The following is an 18,872-nucleotide window of genomic DNA, read 5'->3' on the forward strand; positions in this document are numbered from 1 at the left end:
CTGCCGGGGGTTCCGTCTGAATTACACCGGAGTTTCCGTGTAAATCTCTGAAATACGTAAGTGTAGCGCCCCCACTGCCGCAGGGCCGAGGGGTGCCCGGTACCGGGCCTCTGAGTCTCTGTTCTGGGGTTGTCACGGTGGCTAGACCCGGCCCGTGACCCTGCTGAGGGGCGTACAATGAAGGTGGAGGTATGGTGATGATGTTATGATGTGGTGCAGGTCGCAGTATATAACGAGGACACCAGGTTGCAGTCTCTTTACCTCTTTACTGAAGGCTTCAGGATCCTCAGTCCGGAATACGGTTAACCAGGCTGCGCAAGTCCGGCCGGTCCGATGGCACCTCCAGAGTTCCCTTTGCAGGTGGAAATCTGTGCCTACCTTCTTGCGCTTGTGTGTTGTGGTCCTCCCCTGCTATGCTTACGGGATAGTCCCCACAACTGTTGTGTCTGTTTCTGAAGTTCCCTCACAACTCGATGTTGTGATATGGCTAGGACGCACCCGTATGACGGGTCGGAGGTCTTCCGGGACCCTAGTGTCGCCCCTCTCCTATTGTTGCCCCCTATGTCTTCTTAGGTGATTTGGGTGAGACAGCCCGCCTATAACTGACTGTCCTGCCGTAGGTTTGAAGTTAGGCTTGGAGCTCTATACTTCCTCGGCGTTCCGGCCACGCGCCTCAGTAGGATGTTGCCTCGTCTTACAGCACGACTCCTACTGGTGTTTCTCCTTGTTGCTTTGATCTCGTTTCTCACTCAGCACAATAAACCCCGCTTCTTGTCCTTTCTTAGGGCACCGCCGCTGTCTCGTGCAGGCGCGGTCCCGTAACGTTCTCTCTGTTCGCTAGGCCTCTGTCAGGATCCCACCCCTGACAGGGACCCCTCCGAGTCTCTCCCCGCAACACCCTCTGCCACAGGGTGTTGCCTGTTCGATTCCCAGTCAGCTTCTGACTAACTTCCTATCCAACCCCCAGTTTTACCAGATTGTGAGGAGTGGCCTAATACATAGTACCCTTAGCTCCCCCTGGAGGCCAGACTGTGAAGTGTATTGGTGTTTGTGATACCTGGTCAGGTGAACTCCTTCAGTGCCATCAGACGTACCATAGTCCCCCTTAGCGGCAGAGCATCAGTACTGCAACGACCAGGACTCTGGGGCGCTGCACTCCCCCCCGGTTAAATCCAGTACTCCTGGACTGGGAAGAAAACAACAATACATATCAGCAAAAAGACATACAATTTTGGAAATGCAATAACAATAAGCAAATTTGAACAGAGCTTCCCTTTATGGGAGGTGAGGACACTTGAACGTTACAAACATGGTTAAATACTTTAAATACCTTACTATAAATAACTTTTCTTACCCAACCGAGTATCCTACTAAGTGCAAAATTTTGAACAATAATTTAACGTTGCCTTTAAGGACGTACACGCTGAATCCACTAAAGACCTTCTTATAAAACACTATAAGGCTAATCAACTTTTCCTTCATTTTCCATCTGTATATCTGCCCCAGGCCTACTGCCTCTCATTCTGTTGCAGGACCGCCCCTTTCCGCCTGGGCCTACTGCCTTTCTGCTGCTATACACAGTATAGAACGTATCATCCATCTCTCAGTTCAGGATCACCGAGCCATCTCTGTATGGCTCCAAAGAGGACTCACCAACTAACCCCGTATGGGTTCACTTCCTGTCCTCATTCTCTGACACATCATTAAACATTTCTTACTATCAACTGTCTGACTACATATAACTTTACATGTAAGCATTATCACTATTTCTCTTTAAGGCATCATGATACTTTAAGTGCTATCGATGAACGTCCCCTTTAAGAAGGGACCAAGTCTCTATGAGGTAGTGCAACTTCTCAAGCTGCAAGTCCGTATGCAGTAAGGACTCCGATGCCGTTTCCAGGAACAGTTTCTTCGCAAAGAGTCCTTTCTTTTGTAAAACCAGTAGAGGGCACCTTTAAGAAGGTGCAAACTATTTACAATGAGTTTGTAATCATGCAGTGTTCATGATCCAGCAGTTCTTTCAACAATAATAAAATAGGAAACAAACACAAAAAGCAGAAGAAGGGATCCCGGGTAAACAAAGGGATCCCTTTAAGAGTTACCCTGATCGGGTTATAGCAAGAAGACAAACAGTTAACTATTTACATGTAAGGAAGATTAGAGCATTTACTTGAACCAGTCAGGAGGCAGCACCGGCGGAGGCAACCCCTTTGGATATTGCCCGCCGCCTGGTACTGCGTAAGGGTGAGTGTTGTCCCACCTGGGGGTCTGCGTACCCACCGTCTTCCGTTCTGGGGCAGCTGGTGCACTGACCACCGGAGAAGACGCCCCCTTGGCCACGACAGTGGTTGAGGTGACAATGTTGCAGGTCGTGGTTTTGATGAGGGTGTACGTCGGAGTGACCTCGGTGGTCTTGGTGATGATTATGGGCTGACCACAAGGGGGCACCTTTGCTACGGGGGTCAGCTTCACTGGTACCTTGGTCGGGGGTGTCACGAGGTTTTGCTCCTTATGGACATTTAGGGCGAACCACCCCTTTTCCCCCAAAGTGCCTGGTGTACGTAACTTCGTCCCCCGGGTAGAGATCCCGGTCTGGATGGCCCTCTCTGAGACGAGACTCCACATCCCGCCGGTTGACAAAGACTTCGGCGTACAGGCCCGGCTCTTTTATAAAGCCCCAGCCTCCGCGGAGCTTGAAGGCGACAACGGTGCCCTGCCTGCGCGGGGCCTGGTGAGCGATGGAGTCCTTGCGGGCTCGGTCCTTGACCGCCAAGTCCTTTTGGTGGTAGGCCTCTAGCCCGGCCTGGTACGCCCCTTTCCTTCTCCTCCCACTGCTGTTCCAGCTGGGCCTGGTATTCCTCCCAGCTCAGGGCCTGCACCATCTCCCCTTCCCGTGTCTTCACCCCGGGGAACCCCATGAGGTTGGGTCCTAGGTTCACCAAAGGGCACACTGTACGCTCCGCATGGACCTCACTCAGCGGGGTAATTGGTGGAATCGGGGCTTTCAAGAGGTGTTCCATACCCGTTGTCTCCTCCCACGGTAACAAGTGCTGGAGTCTATGGGTCCCAGGGAGAGGGGGTGCCGCGACGGGGCCTATCAACAGACCCTCAGCCAGCGGGACAGGGTCGGCGGACTCACAAGTCGGTGCGTGCCCCTCCTCCTCGGTCGACTCCGCTGGCGGTATGGTCAATGGAATCGTCGGCTGGGGTTCCGGCAGCAACGCAGGATCCGACGTTAGAAGGTCCTCCGCTGGCGCCTCCGTCCGCAGCTGGAGGAGTTGTTCAATCAGGCCCTCCATCTCCATTTGCAGGAGGCCGGCCCCAATCGCGGAGAGCTGGCCGCTGGGCTCATCCGGGTGGCTAGGGGAGTCTTCGGCTTCAACCCCGCATTCCTGGTCTGAGCGACTCGTCATGGCGTCCTCCGCATGGGTCGCTTCCTGGTCTTTTTCCCGCTCTCTCCTTCGTGGGCGGTTTCGTTTTCTGTCTCCGCCCACCATTGAGAATCAGGAGGCGGATCTCGGCTGCTGACGGACACGTCCTCACGGTGCAGAAGTATTTAGACTGGCGGCCATTGTCTTTCGCGCTCTTCAGCTGGTCCACGCCTACTCCACGCCCCTCTTCTTCTCCTGCGCTCTCCTCAGCACTGTAATGGCGGCAGTTTTTGGCGGCAAGTGGCACTGCACAGTCTTTGCAGTAAGTCACAGTCCAAGCACAATAAAGCACCAGTTCCAAGGCACACATGACCTGATTCTTCAGGCTTAAGTAGATCCTGTTCGTGACGCCAAATTGTAGCGCCCCCACTGCCACAGGGCCGAGGGGTACCCGGTACCGGGCCTCTGAGTCTCTGCTCTGCGGTTGTCACGGTGGCTAGACCCGGTCCGTGACCCTGCTGAGGGGCGCCCAATGAAAGGTGTGAATGGTGGTGGTAGTGCGGTGCAGTGCTGGTCACAGTAAATAACGAGGACACCAGGTTGCAGTCTCTTTACCTCTTTACTGAAGGCTTCAGGATCCTCAGTCCGGAATATGGTTAACCAGGCTGCGCAAGTCTGGCCGGTCCGATGGCACCTCCATAGTTCCCTTTGCAGGTGGAAATCTGTGCCTACCTTCTAGCGCTTGTGTGTTGTGGTCCTCCCCTGCTGTGCTTACGGGATAGTCCCCACAACTGTTGTGTCTGTTTCTCGTGTTCCCTCACAACTCGATTCTGATGTTCTTCCTCGTCCCCCAGATGATATGGCTAGGACGCACCCGTATGACGGGTAGGCTCGGAGGTCTTCCGGGACCCTAGTGTCGCCCCTCTCCTATTGTTGCCCCCTATGTCTTCTTAGGTGATTTGGGTGAGACAGCCCGCCTATAACTGACTGTCCTGCCGTAGGTTTGAAGTTAGGCTTGGAGCTCAATACTTCCTCGGCGTTCCGGCCAGCGGCTGCGCGCCTCAGTAGGATGTTGCCTCGTCTTACAGCACGACTCCTACTGGTGTTTCTCCTTGTTGCGTTGATCTCGTTTCTCACTCAGCACAATAAACCCCGCTTCTTGTCCTTTCTTAGGGCACCGCCGCTATCTCGTGCAGGCGTGGTCCCGTAACGTTCTCTGTTCGCTAGGCCTCTGTCAGGATCCCACCCCTGACAGGGACCCCTCCGAGTCTCTCCCCGCAACACCCTCTGCCACAGGGTGTTGCCTGTTCGATTCCCAGTCAGCTTCTGACTAACTTCCTATCCAACCCCCAGTTTTACCAGATTGTGAGGAGTGGCCTAATACATAGTAGCCTTAGCTCCCCCTGGAGGCCAGACTGTGAAGTGTATTGGTGTCTGTGATACCTGGTCAGGTGAACTCCTTCAGTGCCATCAGACGTACAATAGCCCCCCTTAGCGGCGGAGCATCAGTACTGCAACGACCAGGACTCTGGGGCGCTGCATGTGCAAACCACATATATCCTGGGGGGGGGGGGGGTCAGAAAACCTAGATAGACCTCTGTGCGGATTGCTGCATTTACTGTTTGAGATGATCATAATCAAAACGGTCATCCTTTAAGTTAAAAAAAAACAAAAACACACACACACGTTATTTAACGTTAGCCGGTTTTTCTAGAACCCATGACAGCGTACCTGAGAGAGGGATTCGCCCACCAAGGACAGGAAACCCACTGAAATAAAAGGGCGGTACCTCTCCCCCTCATCAGTTTGGTTACAGAGCACGAGAGGACCTCCAGATTAATTATATACATAACCAACACCATATCATAAAATCACCTATCTATAGTGCACACCCATATGGTGATAAAAGGGGGAGGGGTGAAATATATGGGTCCTGTCATGGGTTCTGGAAAAAATGGCTACCGGCAAGTAACCTGTTTTCCCTTCAACCATGACAGAACACCTGAGAGATTTCTGGAGAATTGAAACACTTTAGGGAGGGACCACCGCTTGTAGCACCCTTTTACCAAAGGTCAAGTCAGCCGAAGAGGACAGATTCAGTCTGTAGTGCCTAAAGAAGGTATCGGCCTTACAAATCTGATCAATCAATACTTTTGCTCTCTGCAACCAGGAGGTTGCCACAGCTCTGGTGGAGTGAGCCTTGATACCTTCAAGAAATGGAGCACAACTCGCAGAGTAGAACAAATTAGTGGCCTCCCTGATCCATCTGGCAATGGTACCTTTGGATACCCCATATTGTGACGCCCCAGGGTCCTGGTTGTCAGAGTGACATTGCTTTCCTTCCGGGGAGAGGGATGTTACGTTTGGAAGCGATGAAGGAGATCTTTTATCAGCTAACCACAATGCATACAACATGTTCACAATCCAGGCCAGAAGGGGGAGCTCTAAACCTGTTTAGGGTGAACTCCCCTATAACTGCATTCTGATCAGGAGGAATAGGGTCAGAGAGTTCAGATAGTGCCAGGAGGCAGACTAGAGCAGTCTGAGGCAGGAAGAACGTATAAGGGGCTGTGTAGTCTGAAGTACTGCAGCTCCTGGAAAGAGATACAGAAAGCTGAACATTGTTCATTGAGCATGCAGGAGAGCAAAGCACAGGAGAGTGACATCAGGGGAAACCAGCTGCAAATGAGCGACCCCCCTCTGAAGCGCAGACCACCGGTAGCCGGATTACCAAGGTTGTAAGGGACTCTAAGACTTACAGCAGAGACTGGCAGGACAGCTGAATTGCAAGTTACCTGTCCACCACACACACACACCGGAAGACACAGTGACACACAGAGCCTGGGGCGTGCTAGAGTCCCTGTAAAAAGGCTCAAGTCACCAGTCATACTGGTCCTATCCTATATGGGGGACAGAGAGAAGAACTGTGAGGACCTTATCTGAAGCCATAGGCAGTAAGGGACTGCAACACCACCGCGCTAGAGGAAGGCTTTTAACTCCACCTGGTAAAGGGGACTCTGGATTCGCTTCCAAGCTGGCCAGACCCTGCCTGCCCTGTGTTCTCGTACCCTGGACTGTGGCTGCCTGAAGTCTTCAGTAAACCAGATAAAGAGACTGCAAACCTGTGTCCTCATTCTTTACTGCACAATTCACCATCTTCCATCTACACACTGGGAGCCCTGGGGATATACTTCACCTGTGGGAAGTTATACCATCTAGCTGCCATAACATCACCCCAGAGGACCCCTTAAAGCAGCGTCGGTCCCTACTGACCGAATACCACAGGTGGCATCACGAACATAAACTCTAGTCACCAAATCCCTTTAAAGACTTTCCCTTTTACATTGGCGCCCAGGGCCACGGACCGGGTCGCAGCCACCGTGACATCCCCCTGTGAACACCGGGCCCGGTACTGGGTACCACACGGCCCTGGCAGGCGACTCAGTATCACTTTCTGCTACCCTGAAAGGCTACGAACAGGGACTGGGTTTTCCTCCACTGACTGGTCATAGACTGGGCTGTGAGGTATGAGCGTATACAATCCCAGAAATTGAGGTCTGGACCTCCACTCTGATTATGGGCCTCATGACCGACAGCAAAGAAGTCTGCTCTTCTCTGATAATTTTAGAAGTCCATGGTTCACATAGGTGATTCTGCCAGGTATCTGGTAGTTTGATGTTACAGATAGCACATCTTCTACCCTTTCCTGACTTCTTGCTATCCTTCTTAGGCCGGCGTCACACTCCGCGTAAGACAATACGGTCCGTTTTTTACGGCCGTAATACGGAGAAATGTTCCCAAAATAGTGGTCCGTATGTCATCCGTAGGCAGGGTGTGTCAGAGTATTTTGCGCATGGCATCCTCTGTATGTAATCCGTATGGCATCCGTACTGCGATATTTTCTCGTAGGCTTGCAAAACCGACATCTAATGGATTTATGTGCTCAAATGTTCGGTAAAACATATATACAGTATATATACATATATATTCTGTATTTATATTTAATTCAGCGCTATATATGTGAAAAGCCGGTAAATCAATTGCCGGCTTCTCATTTCTCCTTCACAAACCCGACATGATATGAGACATGGTTTACATACAGTAAACCATCTCATATCCCCTTTTTTTTTTTGCATATTCCACACTACTAATGTTAGTAGTGTGTATGTGCAAAATTTGGGTGCTGTAGCTGCTAAAATAAAGGGTTAAATCGCGGAAAAAATTGGCGTGGGCTCCCACGCAATTTTCATCCACCAGAGGGCGCCTCACCGCAACTCAATGTAAGTACAGATCACCCAGCTTTCCTTTCAGCACCCGGGGTTTTTACAGCCACGAGCAGTGCTTTAGCGCAGCTCCTGGCTGTAAAATGATTCAACCCCTTCAGATGGATTTACTTCGTGGGACCTGACAGTTCATCAGAAGGTATGTATATTGTTGGTTTATTATTTTGCCAAGCGAGGGTCTTCCGGATGGATTGAGAGAGCAATAAAATACTAAAACAACCTGTTTGTTTATTTCATTAAAATACTTTTTAATAACGTGTGTGTTTAACCCTTTCATACAATTGGATTAATAATGGATAGGTGACATAATTGACGCCTCTCCATTATTAATCTGGCTTAATGTCACCTTACAATAGCAAGGTGACATTAACCCTTCATTACCCCATATCCCACCGCTACACGGGAGTGGGAAGAGAGTGGCCAAGTGCCAGAATAGGCGCATCTTCCAGATGTGCCTTTTCTGGGGTGGCTGGGGGCAGATGTTTGTAGCCAGGGGGGGCCAATAACCATGGACCCTCTCCTGGCTATTAATATCTGCCCTCAGTCACTGGCTTTACCACTCTGGCGGAGAAAATTGCGCGGGAGCCCACGCCAATTTTTTCCGCGATTTAACCCTTTATTTTACAAGCTACAGCGCCCAAATTTTGCACATACACACTATTAACATTAGTAGTGTGGAATATGCAAAAAAAAAGGGGATATGAGATGGTTTACTGTATGTAAACCATGTCTCATATCCTGTCGGGTTGGGGAAGGAGAAATGAAAAGCCAGCAATTGAATTACCGGCTTTTCACTAACACCACTGCGTATTTCTCGCAAGTCACACTGCTGGTCCGTGTGGAATCCGTATTTTTCTCGCCCCCATAGACTTTCATTGGTGTATTTTTTGCGCAATACGCTGACAAACGCAGCATGCTGCGATTTTGTACGGCCGTAGAAAGGCGTATATTACGGATGCGTTATATACGGCTGATAGGACCTGACCCATTGGGAATAATTGGGACGTTTGTTAGGCGTGTTTTACGGACGTATTTTATGCGCTCTTAAGTCCGTAAAACTCGCTAATGTGACGGCAGCCTTAGGAGTTGCCAAGACAGGTGTCCCCCCATCCCCTTGAATACACAGAATAGATGCCATGTGTTTCTATGTGTGGGGTAAGGGCTTAGGGTGGGTGTCTTTTTACAAGCTTACTCACATGCCACTGGCTCTGTTCCAAGCCAATATCAGTCTTCGTAGAATCCTCCATGTCCTAAGCACACAGTAGGGGAGCACACACACATTTTAGGACCCTATTTATACGACACCCATCTCTGATCTCTTTTGGCGATGTCCTCGCAGGATACGCCTTCCTGTGTTCCACCTTGGAACGCACGCTGGCTGCGACCCGGAAGTGCTCTGCCCGGCTTGCAGAGATGACGTAGCCAGAAGCACGCCCGCAGGGTTTCAGCGTGCCGGAGGCAGACATCGGAACAGAGAGCCCCCGGGCAGGAGGAAGCGGCTGGTAACTCAGGAGCAGCGCTTCACTGAGGAAGGCTGAGGGACCCCCCATCGGAGGGTGTCAACGCAGATATCTTGACAGCACGAAGGGAAAGGCTGGGCCCCCCAATCCACGCTAATCTGCCCGTTGCAGCCAGGGATAGGAGCTTCCTCTCGTCATTCCTATCCTCACTGGGACAGGATAAAACACTGAGGGGTGAAGATGGGAGGGTTCTTTTAACCTCTCGTTTCCTGTCACAGTGAGGATAAGGAGGACATCCACCATGGTGCTGTCAGGATCGGTTAACTGGAAAATACATTTTTTCCTGTATGATTTCCATAATATACTAAAAGGGGTTGTCCAGGATTTTTTTTTTTTTTTTTTTTTTTAAAGGCCTTAAAAGTAGGAAATGTAAAATTGAACAACATATACTGTTCCAAAACCGCTGCTCCAGTTAATTGGCCTAAAAGAGGACGTAGACACTGTAGTGAATGGGACAATGACAAAAATTCTCTGCACCATCACTACTAGGTTACTAGGTAGACACAATACCATATAACTAGACAAAGCAATGAAAAAGGTTGAGAACGGCATGATTGCCAACATGCCTGTAGGCCAATTTACTGGATTTATATATAACCAGTGTTACAGAACCCCCCAGCACCAAGAATATGTTATGCAGTATATGTATGTATAATAGGTTCCATGTGAAATGCATCAGTCCACAGGCTGCGCCCCTGGGCAGAGGGGACAAGATATTCTCCTTCTGACCTCCCCCACCTTTGTAATTCCCACAGTAAATATCGGCAGGCTCCGGCCACCTGCAGCTATTGTAATGTATGTCTGGCCTGCTGCTGTTCTATTGGCCTGCCCTCTGTATCTGTGTTATATGTTCTGTGTCCTGTGAATAAAGTGTTGTTAGACTGGAAATACGTGGAGAAGCAGTGAGATTTTATATGCACCCATGTAACCAAAGAATTCCAGCCAGCGTCCTTCATTCAGAATCCAGCCAAGGCAGAGTGGACCTCCTGAAACACGGGGTGATGCCTAAAGAGGTACTACAACATAGTAAGTAGACCCCGTTAAACTGGTGGCAGACAGCGGGATGTGAGACCCCTTCTACAGGAGGAAAGGAATGAATGGAAAACAACTACCAGAAGTTAAATAGGACTACATTAAAAGATCTGGTGGAAGCCCGATGGTTAATCGCCAGCAACAAAACAAAAGCCAAGATGGAGATGGCAGAGCGGAGAGAGGAGAGTCAGCGAGCAGGGGGAGCTCTGGCCTCCGCCCAGGTACCTTCAACAGTAAGCCACAAAAAGATCCAGTATAATGCCTTCCGACAGTTGGGGGGAGGCTGAGGAAGACATTGATGGCTTTCTGCAGGACTTTGAGCGGCAGTGTGCCATTCATCAAGTGAAGCCGGAGGAACGAGATCAGATTCTGGCCAGCAAGCTGACAGGCCGGGCAGCGGATGCCTATCACACGGTACCTGATGAGGACTGTATGGACTATGAGCAGATCAAAGAAGTGATCTTGGCCCGGTATGCGCTGACACCAGAGTCATACCGCCAAAAGTTCCGCGGACTTATAAAACGAGTAATCAATACCCACGCTGAATAGGCCTGTAAATTACGGCGGTCACTGCTACAGTGGGTACAAGGGAGCCAAGCAACCACTAAGGAGGACGTCCTCCAGCTCTTTTTGTTAGAACGATTCTTTAATGGACTAACCCCCGAGACACAGGAATGGCTTCGGGACAGGCGGCCAACGACTCTTGAGGAAGCCGCTCGTCTGGCCGATGAAAATCATGACGCCAGGAGGTCTCAGTTGTCTGGATCAAAGATGGTCACTAGGGGTCCACCCATGGACCTGGAGGGCCCCAAACCACCGAAGATTGTAGGGGGACCAGCTACAAACCCGGCCTACCACAGTTCCCCTGGGGCGCGATGCCACACCTGCCGTCAGCTGGGCCACCTGAAAAGACAATGTCCCAACCGGACTCAGCATACCCAGTGGCCAAATGCGGGAACAGCTACCTTCAGCCGGGCCGCTGCACACTGCTACCTAGGCGAAGTTGACCCAACATTGGGGGCTACGACTAACCAAGGAGTGGAAGAGATGGAGGAAGTGCTGCATGAAGTGGATCCTGTGCAGGCAGCCCAGGCAGATAACCGACAACAGCATCGACAGGTCGTGTGGGTTAATGGGAAACGTATGCAGGGACTAAGATTCCGGGGCAACTTTGACCCTTGTGAAGCCTCATCTCGTCCGGGACCAAGAGAAGACGGACCGGACAGTGCCAGTCCGTGTAGCAGGGGGAGCAATACATCGACTGCCCACTGCCCGGATTCACCTGAACTGGGGAGTCGGGAATGGCCTTGTTGAGGTCGGCTTGATGGAGGATTTGAACGCAGATGTCTTGCTGGGAAATGACTTGGGGCCCATGTTGTCTGCCTTCTCGGTTGCCCCTCTGGCTGAGACATATCCTGTGACCACCCGGAGACAAGCTTGAGCTGCGGAGGCGGAATCACACTCAGAGGAGGCCCAGGTAATACATCCCAGCCCTACACGTATTCCCATAGCCAGGCACATTTCTTGGGCCACACCAGATGAATTTAAGAGGGAGTTACTTGAGGATCCTTCATTGGAGGGATATCGTGGGAAGGCACAAGAGGGGAGAGGGGTACTGGAAGGGGAACAGTTTATATGGAAGCAGGGACTCCTCTACCTGATCACAGAGCAGCACCACACAGGGACAAGCCCCACTGTAAAACGACAGCTGGTAGTTCCCAAGAAGTATAGACAGGAGTTACTGCGAATCTCTCATGACATACCCTTGGCCGGGCACTTCGGCGTCAGTCGCACCAGGCATCGTCTGACACAAAACTTCTTTTGGCCGGGGGTAACCTATGATGTTCGTCAGTACTGCCAGACCTGTGACAGTTGCCAGCGCATTGGCAAAGAGGGGACATCGATGCAAGGCCATATTACGCCCCCTCCACATTGTGGAGGAACCATTTAGCCGAGTAGCGGTCGATCTGATAGGGCCGTTAGCCAACCCCAGTCCATCAGGGAAAAGGTATATATTGACAGTGGTAGATTATGCCACACGGTATCCAGAGGCGGTTGCGTTACCCAACATACTGGTAGAGACGGTGGCGGCTGCCTTGCTCCAGGTTTTCTCACGGGTTGGATTTCCCCGGGAGATTATCTCGGACCAGGGTACCCAGTTTACAGCAGAGGTGACCAACCAACTGTGGAAGCTGTGCGGCGTAAAGTCCATTAGAAGCGCCCCGTACCATCTGCAAACCAATGGGTTGTGTGAACGCTTTAACGGGATGTTAAAACAACTCATTGGGTCTTTTACCAGGACCTACAGGGACTGGGAGAAATTCTTGCCTCACACCTCCTGTTTGCCTATCGGGAGGTGCCCCAAGAATCCACGGGGTTCTCCCCGTTCGAACTGGTATACGGGAGACGGGTAAGGGGACCCCTAGACTTAGTGCTAGAACACTGGAAAGGGGAGGGCATCATAGAAGGGGTACCTATTGTACCCTATGTGCTGGAATTCCGGGACCGCCTACAGGAGCTGACCCAGGCTGTACGTGGGAACATACAGGAGGCTCAGCGGCGCCAGCGCGTATGGTACGATAGGAGGGCCAGAGAGCGCACCTTGGAAATAGGACAGAAGGTCCTGGTGTTAGAGCCCACTAGGTAGAAGAAGTTCCAAGCTGCATGGCAGGGGCCCTACCAGGTAGTGGGGAAAATAGCCGACACCACCTATAATGTCGCCGATTGTGACGACCCCAGGGTTATCCGCATGTTCCACGTGAATATGCTGAAGCCCTACCGGGAGCGCCCTGAAGAGGTAGTTGCCATCTGTGCACCTGAAGCAGAGCATTTAGCCGGACTTCCCTTGCCTGATGTTTTAGGGGAAAGGACTCGGTCTAAAACCTAGGCCCCCGGGAGAGACCTAGGCCCCCGGGAGAGACAGCAGGCGGAGGCGTTGTTGAGGCAGCGACAGAGGATGTTTTCAGGGAGACCAGGGTACACTCGCCTGGCACAACACAAGGTTGAGACCCAGGATCAGACCCCCCCCTGCGACAACCCCCCTTCCGCTTCCCTGAGTCTTGTCGCATCCCTTCTCGTACAGAGATACAAGAGATGTTGCGTTTAGGGGTCATTGAAGAGTCAGATAGTCCCTGGGCATCCCCCGTAGTGTTAGTGCCCAAGAAGGATGGGACTATACGGTTTTGTGCAGACTATCGTAAGCTCAATGATAAAACAGTGACGGATGCGTATCCCATGCCGCGTGTGGATGAGTTGTTAGACCGGCTGGCAGGGGCCAAGTATTTGACCACCATCGATCTACGCAAAGGCTACTGGCAGATTCCCCTTAGCCCTGACGCTGTTCCCAAGTTTGCGTTTGTCACCCCGTTCGGCTTATTCCAGTTTCGAGTTATGCCATTCGGGATGAAGACTGCCCCGGCGACCTTCCTGAGGCTGGCTGACTGGCTTCTGGATGGTCTCCAGGACTATGCTTGTGCCTACCTGGATGATATCGCCATCTACAGCGCGACATGGGAAGAGCATCTAAATCACCTAGAGACAGTATTAGACAGGATCCACAAGGCCGGAATCACCCTGAACCCAAACAAGTGTCACGTGGGCAAAGCAGAGGTTCAGTATTTAGGGCATTGGGTGGGAAGTGGGAAACAGAGACCAGAACCAGCCAAGATTGAGCCATAGCCAAATGGCCCACCCCATGCACTAAAACCCAGGTCATGGCGTTTCTAGGGACAGCGGGGTATTACAGGAAATTCGTTCTCAATTACAGCAGTGTAGCCATGCCCCTCACTGATCTGACCCGTAAGAACCAACCCCGCCAGGTAACCTGGACCCCAGAGTGTGAGGAAGCCTTCCACCAGCTAAAGGACGCCCTCACCAATACCCCTGTATTGGCCGCACCCGATCCAACTAAACGTTTCCTTGTTCACACGGATGCTTCTATGTTTGTATTGGGGGCAGTACTAAGCCAAGTCGGGCCGGACGGCCAAGAACACTCGGTAGCTTACCTGAGTCGGAAACTACTGCCCCATGAAGTGAGCTATGCGGCCATCGAGAAGGAGTGCCTGGCAATAGTATGGGCACTCAAAAAGTTACAACCATATTTGTATGGACGACAGTTTTCCCTCCTAACGGACCATAATCCCCTGATCTGGCTTAATCGGGTCTCCGGAGACAACGCCAGATTACTGCGGTGGAGTTTAGCCCTACAACCTCTGGACTTCACCATCCACTACAGACCCGGCAAACAAAACGGTAACGCCGATGGACTAAGTCGACAAAAGGAACTTGTACCAACCCCATAAACTTCGGTCGTCCCCAAACCGATCCGTTAAGGATTAGACTGTGTATGCTGATCGCGTCGCTGAATAAGGTGTTGTTAGACTGAAATACGTGGAGAAGCAGTGACATTTTATATGCACCCATGTAATCAAAGAATTCCAGCCAGCGTCCTTCATTCAGAATCCAGCCAAGGCAGAGTGGACCTCCTGAAACACAGGGTGATACCTAAAGAGGTACTACAGCACAGTAGACCCTGTTACAACCAGCTTTAGCCCTTTTGTAATTTCCAGTTAAATCCCATATAGATGGGCCTATATTTATCAAACAATGGATCTAGTGAACACTTGTTGGCAGATTGTCCACCTGTGTAAGCCTTCTGCCAATCATGTGTAAAGTAAGCAAAATGCTCATTTATTGGGTGATTAAATCATACGCTGGCATATAAGTTACCTGTTTACCTTGGGCAACGTGCTGCCGATTATGACGGCAGTTCTTCATATTTTTTTCTCCAGCCCATGTAAACAAGTGCCAAATTTACTTTCATATAGTTCATCTACACATTAACAGGGTGAGATCAGCTACTCGATCTAAACGGGCCTTTAGTCAAATTTTATCAGTTGTACCTGTGGGTTATATGGAATGCCAAGAAAAGTAAAGGCCGACACTGCAAATCTTTGATAGCTTGAGGGAATGGATCCTGGCAGAATCTTCGTCACTGGGTCATCTTCTGAAAATGGACATCTGCAAGACAAGAGTATTCTTCCTACAGTTATCTGGTCTCCAAACTGAGAACGATACAAATTCAAGTTTAGATGACTTTACAGTGAATGATTATAAATGTGGTGGCCAAGTATTTTAATACAAGGAAAGAGTATGAAAATATATGTGAACATGAGCAAAATAGCCAAAATCAAGCAAGTTCGCTAGCTTATGCCTTACCTTTAAGTGGCCAACCTTCCATATTCCTTGTAGGTCACCATAGGAGATTAAATCTTACTTAGAAGAAAATTGTGCACATTACACAGTGGTGTATTGTACACCAAATTGAACAGTGGCATGTTCTGTGCATTTTCCTAGCGACCCACTAGTCCCCACTAGTCACCTAAAAGGAACCAGTCAGATCAAAAACTGCTATTAACCTGCAGATATGACGTTAAGTGTTCTAAAGCTACGCAGCCATTGCACTGAAAGCTCGGCTACTCGGAAGAAATTAAGTATTTCTTTCAGTCAGATGCGTGACTGGGATGGCTTCATTCACAGCTCAGTACATAGTGAGTGACCACTATGTAACCACACCCTGGCACAGACCGACAGCCTACTCAACAGTGCATCAGTACACAGCTGGCTGTCAGTCAGTTCCGGGGTGTGGTTACAGCCACTGCTAGCCATGTACTGAGCAGTGACTGAAAGCCCAAAGCTCCTGGGAGGAATAAAGTTAATTTCTTCCTGGTCTCCAGGTCTCCAGTGCAGTGGGCTTTAGAACTCCATTAACCTGCAGATTGAACCCATATCTACTGGTTAATAGAGTTGTTTTTTCTTGTACATGGCAGGTTTCCTTTAAGACCTGTCCAGCTCTAAGTAACTGTCCAAAATCACCTCTATCCAGGGGTGCCACTAGCCATGAAAAAAAATAAAAAAATAAAAAATAAACCACACTAATAACCATCTGTACCAGCAATAGCAGGTGTCTTGAATGTGGAGGCTAAATGCAGTGTGAAAACAAGCTAGTAAATCAGTTTTTCTTAAGCCTATAAAAGCCCACCCTAGAGAGACTGCCGCCTCCTGCGGACAGAAATATTTTTTATTACCATCATTTTCTTCATCTTTGCTTTATATTTTAGCCCACTGGGGCTTCATAGGACAACCAAGTAACCAGCGACAGGGACCTCTGCTGCCATGGTAACCTAGTGGCTCACCAAGAGCTACGTTTCTTTTACAATCTGCTAGACTGACAGCGGTATTAAAGTGTTTAAGCAGGAGGGGTGTAGCTTGCCAATCGCACAGCAAACTTAGGGAGAAGTGGAAATCTACTAAAATAGAGCATCTACTTAGCAATACACCCTGCATGTCTGAAGTCGAGTAGGTAGTTTTAGCCTTTGCCAGTAGCGTAGCTACCGGGGGAAGAGATGGGCTATCTCCCCGGGCCCTGCACTCTGAGGGGGCCCACTCGGAGGTACGCTACTGTAACTGTATCGACATGTGCACAGTTAGATTCTCCCTGCTCTGCCTCTATGGGACCCCTAAGCAGGCGGGGGGGGGGGGCAGTGCCAGCAGTGGGCCCCCCGCGTGTCATCGCAGGTTCAGCTGTATTGGCTGCGTGCTGATACAGCTGACCGCATTGATGAGAGAAGGAGTGCTACACTCCTCCCATTATCCCACTGTCAGCGTCTGACATCACCGACGTCGACACTGACAGCGGGCGCTCAGAGCAGCGGAGGAGCCAGGAAGAAGAGAGGAGAGTATTTATTTCTATGGGGGCTGCCTTATACTACAGAGTCTGCATATGGGGGGGGTCTGCCTTATACTGCAGAGTCTGCCTATGGGGGGTGTCTGCCTTATACTACAGAGTCTGCCTATGGGGGGTCTGCCTTATACTGCAGAGTCTGCCTATGGGGGAGGTGTCTGCCTTATACTGCAGAGTCTGCCTATGGGGAGGTGTCTGCCTTACACTACAGAGTATGTCGATGGGGGGGGGGGATGTCATGAATCACAGGGGGGATATTTTTGATTATCCCACCGCTGCCACCAATATGTCATGAACCGGGATTGTTTGGTTGCCCCCAGTTCTTTTCTGAATGGGATTTATTTATATCCCACTTCCCAGTTCTGGTTTGGAACTTGCAGCTCTCTGGTGACCCCCTTACTCTCAGGTCAGTCATGGAACTGCACCTAGGATAATTAGTCGCCAGAAAGGCTGCCTTGCTATGTACTGGCTATTGGGCACACTACAGCGAGGGAGATATAACTACTCCCGCTCAGGCGGGAAAATTAATCATCAATGCCAGTTTCCTCCAAAAGCTCAGGACACTTCCGCTGCCACCAGCTCCTATTTCTTTATTTAATAATGGGTCAGGAGCCAACCCAATCAGTAGCAATGGCTTAGGTCAGAGGCTTTAGAGTAAGTTTTAGAGCAAGGAAAACAACGCTAGCAAATATTATAACTTTTACTTTAAAAAAGGTTAGGCGGTGTTTACAAAAGTATATAAAAGGTATTTTAAAAGAAGACAATTATAGATGTACAGACAATTACAAAATAAAACGGTATTAAAGGAAGAAAAAACTCTTACAGTTGCTTAAGCCATTTCATAGACCATGCGGTGCGGGGGAGGGGCGATACATCAAAATGCATCACAGAGCATCTCAGCTAGCTCCCTGGACAAAGTCTAGTGCAAAATTAGCTCCCACTATCTTATACCTGTGCCCAAAACCAAGGTACTCTCCCTGTGTTTACCTCACTGGGTGGCTGAATACCCCTTTCTGAAAGATATGGAATCCTGCTATTACCCATTTCTCTTAGGGTGAACCTTGTAGAAGAAAGACAAAATTATCATTATGCTCAGCATGACATGGGGGTTCATTTAAGTATAAACACGAAGTTGATACATGACCTGCTTATGGAGAACTCAGTTTTCTTGAATTCTGTTGGGTTTGGATCATAGAGATTTCAGCGGGTCATACATCTAACTATGGACATTCGGAATATGTAACTTTTATATCTGTCACCATCTGGGGTCGAATTATTCAGAATCATCAGGAATAACTCACAAATCTGAAAGCGCATGGCTGCAAACAGAGCTGAGCTCTGCTAATTAACTTTCCTGAGGGGGGGGTTGTATAGGATTACACAGAGCTGGCAGGTAGAGGAGAAGTGTATTCACCCACAGGCAGCTGGGGGGAAGAGAGGGGGTCAGAAAGCCCACAGAGTGTGTAAAGCCATGGAACCTTCTCAAAGTAAACTCAGAATATGGCATATTTATATTATCGTGACAGGGGAGTCTGCCTTATAATACAGAGTCTGCCTATGGGGGCTGCCTTGTGCTATAGAGTCTGCTTAGGGGGGCTGCCTTGTGCAATATAGAGTAAGCCTATGGGGAGTGCATTATACTATATTGAGGACTATCTAGTGCATTATACTATGTGGAGACCTATGGGGAGTGCGTTATACTATATTGAAGACTATCTGGTGCATTATACTACAACCCCTGTCAAAAATTATGGAATCGCCAGCCTTGGAGGATGTTCATTCAGTTGTTTAATTTTGTAGAAGAAAAGCAGATCACAGACATGACACAAAACTAAAGTAATTTCAAATGGCAACTTTCTGGCTTTAAGAAACATTAAAAGAAGTCAAGAGCAAAAAATGTGGTAGTCAGTAATGGTTACTT

General features: G+C 49.8%; 1 protein-coding gene across 2 annotated transcripts in view; it reads right to left on the reverse strand.

The window, feature by feature from the left end:
• LOC143764955 (zona pellucida sperm-binding protein 1-like) overlaps positions 1–18,872 on the reverse strand; it is a 150,159-nt gene that overhangs the window by 18,306 nt on the left and 112,981 nt on the right. The window contains exon 9 of one of the 2 annotated variants that reach the window (XM_077251107.1): positions 15,111–15,228. The exons of the other annotated variant lie outside the window; for it this stretch is intronic. Within the exon in view, the coding sequence (XP_077107222.1) occupies positions 15,111–15,228 (118 nt within the window). The remainder of the gene's footprint in view (positions 1–15,110; positions 15,229–18,872) is intronic. 2 annotated transcript variants of the gene reach the window in all.

The sequence above is a fragment of the Ranitomeya variabilis genome, chromosome 4, assembly GCF_051348905.1.
Source record: "Ranitomeya variabilis isolate aRanVar5 chromosome 4, aRanVar5.hap1, whole genome shotgun sequence".
Classification (NCBI taxonomy): domain Eukaryota; kingdom Metazoa; phylum Chordata; class Amphibia; order Anura; family Dendrobatidae; genus Ranitomeya; species Ranitomeya variabilis.